The sequence below is a fragment of the Perca flavescens genome, chromosome 20 (assembly GCF_004354835.1).
Source record: "Perca flavescens isolate YP-PL-M2 chromosome 20, PFLA_1.0, whole genome shotgun sequence".
In the NCBI taxonomy this organism is placed as follows: Eukaryota; Metazoa; Chordata; class Actinopteri; order Perciformes; family Percidae; genus Perca; species Perca flavescens.
Window position 1 is genome coordinate 1,194,976 of NC_041350.1, and position 6,371 is coordinate 1,201,346.

At 53.7% G+C, this 6,371-nt stretch overlaps 1 protein-coding gene across 1 annotated transcript in view; it reads right to left on the minus strand.

Moving 5' to 3' along the window:
- The window catches only part of mapkbp1 (mitogen-activated protein kinase binding protein 1), a 116,354-nt gene that overhangs the window by 51,420 nt on the left and 58,563 nt on the right, over positions 1-6,371 (minus strand). Inside the window, 1 exon segment of the mRNA XM_028566289.1 lies at positions 5,970-6,104. Within this exon segment, the coding sequence (XP_028422090.1) occupies positions 5,970-6,104 (135 nt within the window).

Below are 6,371 nucleotides of genomic sequence, written 5' to 3' on the forward strand. Positions count from 1 at the left end.
TGTCAGGTGTGATGTGTACAGATGTGATGTGTGGGGTGTACAGACGTGAGGTGTACAGGTGTACAAGTGTGAGGTGTACAGGTGTGAGGTGTGAGGTGTGCAGGCGTGAGGTGTACAGGTGTGAGGTGTACAGGTGTGAGGTGTCATGTGTCAGGTGTCAGGTGTGAGGTGTGAGGTGTGAGGTGTGAGGTGTCATGTGTCAGGTGTGAGGTGTACAGGTGTGAGGTGTCAGGTGTGAGGTTTACAGGTGTGAGGTGTCAGGTGTGAGGTGTCAGGTGTGAGGTGTGAGGTGTCAGGTGTGAGGTTTACAGGTGTGAGGTTTACAGGTGTGAGGTGTCAAGTGTGAGGTGTACAGGTGTGAGGTGTGAGGTGTACAGGTGTGAGGTGTCAGGTGTGACGTGTGAGGTATCAGGTTTACAGGTGTGAGGTGTCAGGTGTGAGGTGTACAGGTGTGAGGTGTACAGGTGTGAGGTGTCAGGTGTGAGGATTCAGGTGTGAGGTGTCAGGTGTGAGGTGTCAGGTGTGAGGTGTACAGGTGTGATGTGTGAGGTGTACAGGCGTGAGGTGTACAGGTGTACAAGTGTGAGGTGTACAGGTGTGAGGTGTGAGGTATACAGGCGTGAGGTGTACACGTGTGAGGTGTGAGGTGTACAGGTGTGAGGTGTCATGTGTCAGGTGTGAGGTGTCAGGTGTGAGGTGTGAGGTGTCAGGTGTGATGTGTCAGGTGTCAGATGTGAGGTGAGGTGTGAGGTGTACAGGTATGAGGTGTGAGGTAACAGGTGTGAGGTGTGAGGTGTACAGGTATGAGGTATGAGGTGTACAGGTGTGAGGTGTAGAGGTGTGAGGTGTACAGGTGTGAGGTGTCAGGTGTCAGGTGTGAGGTGTGAGGTGTCAGGTGTGAGGTGTACAGGTGTGAGGTGTACAGATATGAGGTGTACAGGTGTGAGGTGTACAGGTGTGAGGATTCAGGTGTGAGGTGTCAGGTGTGAGGTGTCAGGTGTGAGGTGTACAGGTGTGATGTGTGAGGTGTACAGGCGTGAGGTGTACAGGTGTACAAGTGTGAGGTGTACAGGTGTGAGGTGTCAGGTGTGAGGTGTCAGGTGTGAGGTGAGGTGTCAGGTGTGAGGTGAGGTGTGAGGTGTACAGGTATGAGGTGTGAGGTGACAGGTGTGAGGTGAGGTGTACAGGTATGAGGTATGAGGTGTACAGGTGTGAGGTGTAGAGGTGTGAGGTGTACAGGTGCGAGGTGTCAGGTGTCAGGTGTCAGGTGTACAGGTGTGAGGTGTCAGGTGTGAGGTGTACAGATATGAGGTGTACAGGTGTGAGGTGTGAGGTGTCAGGTGTGAGGTGTACAGGTGTGAGGTGTACAGGTGTGAGGTGTACAGGTGTGAGGATTCAGGTGTGAGGTGTCAGGTGTGAGGTGTCAGGTGTGAGGTGTACAGGTGTGATGTGTGAGGTGTACAGGCGTGAGGTGTACAGGTGTACAAGTGTGAGGTGTACAGGTGTGAGGTGTCAGGTGTGAGGTGTCAGGTGTGAGGTGAGGTGTCAGGTGTGAGGTGAGGTGTGAGGTGTACAGGTATGAGGTGTGAGGTGACAGGTGTGAGGTGTGAGGTGTACAGGTATGAGGTATGAGGTGTACAGGTGTGAGGCGTAGAGGTGTGAGGTGTACAGGTGTGAGGTGTCAGGTGTCAGGTGTGAGGTGTCAGGTGTGAGGTGTACAGGTGTGAGGTGTCAGGTGTGAGGTGTAGAGATATGAGGTGTACAGGTGTGAGGTGTGAGGTGTCAGGTGTGAGGTGTACAGGTGTGAGGTGTACAGGTGTGAGGATTCAGGTGTGAGGTGTCAGGTGTGAGGTGTACAGGCGTGAGGTGTACAGGTGTACAAGTGTGAGGTGTACAGGTGTGAGGTGTCAGGTGTGAGGTGAGGTGTCAGGTGTGAGGTGTCAGGTGTGAGGTGTCAGGTGTGAGGTGAGGTGTCAGGTGTGAGGTGTGAGGTGTCAGGTGTCAGGTGTGAGGTGAGGTGTGAGGTGTACAGGTATGAGGTGTGAGGTGTGAGGTGTGAGGTGTCAGGTGTCAGGTGTGAGGTGTGAGGTGTGAGGTGAGGTGTGAGGTGTACAGGTATGAGGTATGAGGTGTACAGGTGTGAGGGGTACAGGCGTGAGGTGTACAGGTGTACAAGTGTGAGGTGTACAGGTGTGAGGTGTGAGGTATACAGGCGTGAGGTGTACAGGTATGAGGTATGAGGTGTACAGGTGTGAGGTGTACACGTGTGAGGTGTGAGGTGTACAGGTGTGATGTGTCAGGTGTCAGGTGTGAGGTGAGGTGTGAGGTGTACAGGTATGAGGTGTGAGGTAACAGGTGTGAGGTGTGAGGTGTGAGGTGTACAGGTATGAGGTATGAGGTGTACAGGTGTGAGGTGTAGAGGTGTGAGGTGTACAGGTGTGAGGTGTCAGGTGTGAGGTGTGAGGTGTCAGGTGTGAGGTGTACAGGTGTGAGGTGTACAGATATGAGGTGTACAGGTGTGAGGTGTACAGGTGTGAGGTGTACAGGTGTGAGGATTCAGGTGTGAGGTGTCAGGTGTGAGGTGTCAGGTGTGAGGTGTACAGGTGTGATGTGTGAGGTGTACAGGCGTGAGGTGTACAGGTGTACAAGTGTGAGGTGTACAGGTGTGAGGTGTCAGGTGTGAGGTGTCAGGTGTGAGGTGAGGTGTCAGGTGTGAGGTGAGGTGTGAGGTGTGAGGTGTACAGGTATGAGGTGACAGGTGTGAGGTGTGAGGTGTGAGGTGAGGTGTGAGGTGTGAGGTGTACAGGTATGAGGTATGAGGTGTACAGGTGTGAGGTGTAGAGGTGTGAGGTGTACAGGTGTGAGGTGTCAGGTGTCAGGTGTACAGGTGTGAGGTGTCAGGTGTCAGGTGTGAGGTGTACAGATATGAGGTGTACAGGTGTGAGGTGTGAGGTGTCAGGTGTGAGGTGTACAGGTGTGAGGTGTCAGGTGTGAGGTGTACAGATATGAGGTGTACAGGTGTGAGGTGTGAGGTGTCAGGTGTGAGGTGTACAGGTGTGAGGTGTACAGGTGTGAGGTGTACAGGTGTGAGGTGTACAGGTGTGAGGATTCAGGTGTGAGGTGTCAGGTGTGAGGTGTACAGGTGTGATGTGTGAGGTGTACAGGCGTGAGGTGTACAGGTGTACAAGTGTGAGGTGTACAGGTGTGAGGTGTCAGGTGTGAGGTGAGGTGTCAGGTGTGAGGTGAGGTGTGAGGTCTACAGGTATGAGGTGTGAGGTGACAGGTGTGAGGTGAGGTGTGAGGTGTACAGGTATGAGGTATGAGGTGTACAGGTGTGAGGTGTAGAGGTGTGAGGTGTACAGGTGTGAGGTGTCAGGTGTCAGGTGTCAGGTGTGAGGTGTCAGGTGTGAGGTGTACAGGTGTGAGGTGTACAGATATGAGGTGTACAGGTGTGAGGTGTCAGGTGTGAGGTGTACAGGTGTGAGGTGTACAGGTGTGAGGTGTACAGGTGTGAGGATTCAGGTGTGAGGTGTCAGGTGTGAGGTGTCAGGTGTGAGGTGTACAGGTGTGAGGTGTACAGGTGTGATGTGTGAGGTGTACAGGCGTGAGGTGTCAGGTGTGAGGTGTCAGGTGTGAGGTGAGGTGTCAGGTGTGAGGTGTGAGGTGTGAGGTGTCAGGTGTCAGGTGAGGTGTACAGGTATGAGGTGTGAGGTGTGAGGTGTGAGGTGTCAGGTGTGAGGTGTGAGGTGTGAGGTGTGAGGTGAGGTGTGAGGTGTACAGGTATGAGGTATGAGGTGTACAGGTGTGAGGTGTACAGGTGTAAGGTGTACAGGTGTGAGGTGTCATGTGTCAGGTGTGAGGTGTCAGGTGTGAGGTGTGAGGTGTGAGGTGTCAGGTGTGAGGTGTGAGGTGTACAGGTGTGAGGTGTGAGGTGTCAGGTGTCAGGTGTGAGGTGTGAGGTGTTTACAGGTGTGAGTTGTCAGGTGTGAGGTGTAAAGGTGTGAGGATTCAGGTGTGAGGTGTGAGGTGTCAGGTGTGAGGTGTGAGGTTTGAGGTGTCAGGTGTGAGGTGTACAGGTGTGAGGTGTGAGGTGTCAGGTTTGAGGTGTCAGGTGTGAGGTGTGAGGTGTGAGGTGTCAGGTGTGAGCTGTCAGGTGTGAGGTGTGAGGTGTCAGGTGTGAGGTGTGAGGTGTAAGGTGTTTACAGGTGTGAGTTGTCAGGTGTGAGGTGTACAGGTGTGAGGATTCAGGTGTGAGGTGAGGTGTGAGGTGTACAGGTGTGAGGTGTGAGGTGTCAGGTGTGAGGTGTGAGGTTTGAGGTGTCAGGTGTGAGGTGTACAGGTGTGAGGTGTACAGGTGTGAGGTGTGAGGTGTCAGGTTTGAGGTGTCAGGTGTGAGGTGTGAGGTGTGAGGTGTGAGGTGTGAGGTGTCAGGTGTGAGCTGTCAGGTGTGAGGTGTGAGGTGTCAGGTGTGAGGCTTACAGGTGTGAGGTGTACAGGTGTGAGGTGTACAGGTGTGAGGTGTACAGGTGTGAGGTGTGAGGTGTACAGGTATGAGGTATGAGGTGTACAGGTGTGAGGTGTAGAGGTGTGAGGTGTACAGGTGTGAGGTGTCAGGTGTCAGGTGTGAGGTGTCAGGTGTGAGGTGTACAGGTGTGAGGTGTACAGATATGAGGTGTACAGGTGTGAGGTGTCAGGTGTGAGGTGTACAGGTGTGAGGTGTACAGGTGTGAGGTGTACAGGTGTGAGGATTCAGGTGTGAGGTGTCAGGTGTCAGGTGTGAGGTGTACAGGTGTGAGGTGTACAGGTGTGATGTGTGAGGTGTACAGGCGTGAGGTGTACAGGTGTACAAGTGTGAGGTGTACAGGTGTGAGGTGTCAGGTGTGAGGTGTCAGGTGTGAGGTGAGGTGTCAGGTGTGAGGTGTGAGGTGTGAGGTGTCAGGTGAGGTGTGAGGTGTACAGGTATGAGGTGTGAGGTGTGAGGTGTGAGGTGTCAGGTGTGAGGTGTGAGGTGTGAGGTGTGAGGTGAGGTGTGAGGTGTACAGGTATGAGGTATGAGGTGTACAGGTGTGAGGTGTACAGGTGTAAGGTGTACAGGTGTGAGGTGTCATGTTTCAGGTGTGAGGTGTCAGGTGTGAGGTGTGAGGTGTGAGGTGTGAGGGTCAAACAGGGTGTACAGGTGTGAGGTGTGAGGTGTGAGGTGTCAGGTGTCAGGTGTGAGGTGTGAGGTGTGAGGTGTGAGGTGTGAGGTGTGAGGTGTCAGGTGTGAGGTGTAAGGTGTTTACAGGTGTGAGTTGTCAGGTGTGAGGTGTACAGGTGTGAGGATTCAGGTGTGAGGTGTGAGGTGTCAGGTGTGAGGTGTGAGGTTTGAGGTGTCAGGTGTGAGGTGTACAGGTGTGAGGTGTGAGGTGTCAGGTTTGAGGTGTCAGGTGTGAGGTGTGAGGTGTGAGGTGTCAGGTGTGAGCTGTCAGGTGTGAGGTGTGAGGTGTCAGGTGTGAGGTGTGAGGTGTAAGGTGTTTACAGGTGTGAGTTGTCAGGTGTGAGGTGTACAGGTGTGAGGATTCAGGTGTGAGGTGAGGTGTGAGGTGTACAGGTGTGAGGTGTGAGGTGTCAGGTGTGAGGTGTGAGGTTTGAGGTGTCAGGTGTGAGGTGTACAGGTGTGAGGTGTACAGGTGTGAGGTGTGAGGTGTCAGGTTTGAGGTGTCAGGTGTGAGGTGTGAGGTGTGAGGTGTCAGGTGTGAGCTGTCAGGTGTGAGGTGTCAGGTGTCAGGTGTGAGGCTTACAGGTGTGAGGTGTACAGGTGTGAGGTGTACAGGTGTGAGGTGTGAGGTGTACAGGTGTGAGGTGTATAGGTGTGAGGTGTACAGGTGTGAGGTATGAGGTGTACAGGTGTGAGGTGTACAGGTGTGAGGTTTGAGGTGTACAGGTGTGAGGTGTACAGGTGTGAGGTGTACAGGTGTGAGGTGTCCTACGTGGCTCAGGATGTTCCTGGTGACGAGGTTTTGCCCGTCAGTGTTCCAGAGCCGGATGGTGTTATCAGAGGAGCAGGTGAGGAAGGAGCCGGGGGGGAGACGCTTGGTTCCTCCTCCCCCCCCCTCTGGATACACCTGCAGAAACACAAGGAGCATTACGTCATCGGCTCGGCAGACAGACAGAGAGACAGACAAGCAGACAGACAGCCTCCTGGTGTCTCAGCTGAGAGACAGACAGACAGACAGACAGACAGACAGACAGACAGACAGACAGACAGACAGACTCCTGGTGTCTCAGCTGAAAGACAGACAGACAGACAGACAGACAGACAGACTCCTGGTGTCTCAGCTGAAAGACAGACAGACAGACAGCCTCCTGGTGTTTCAGCTGAGAGACAGACA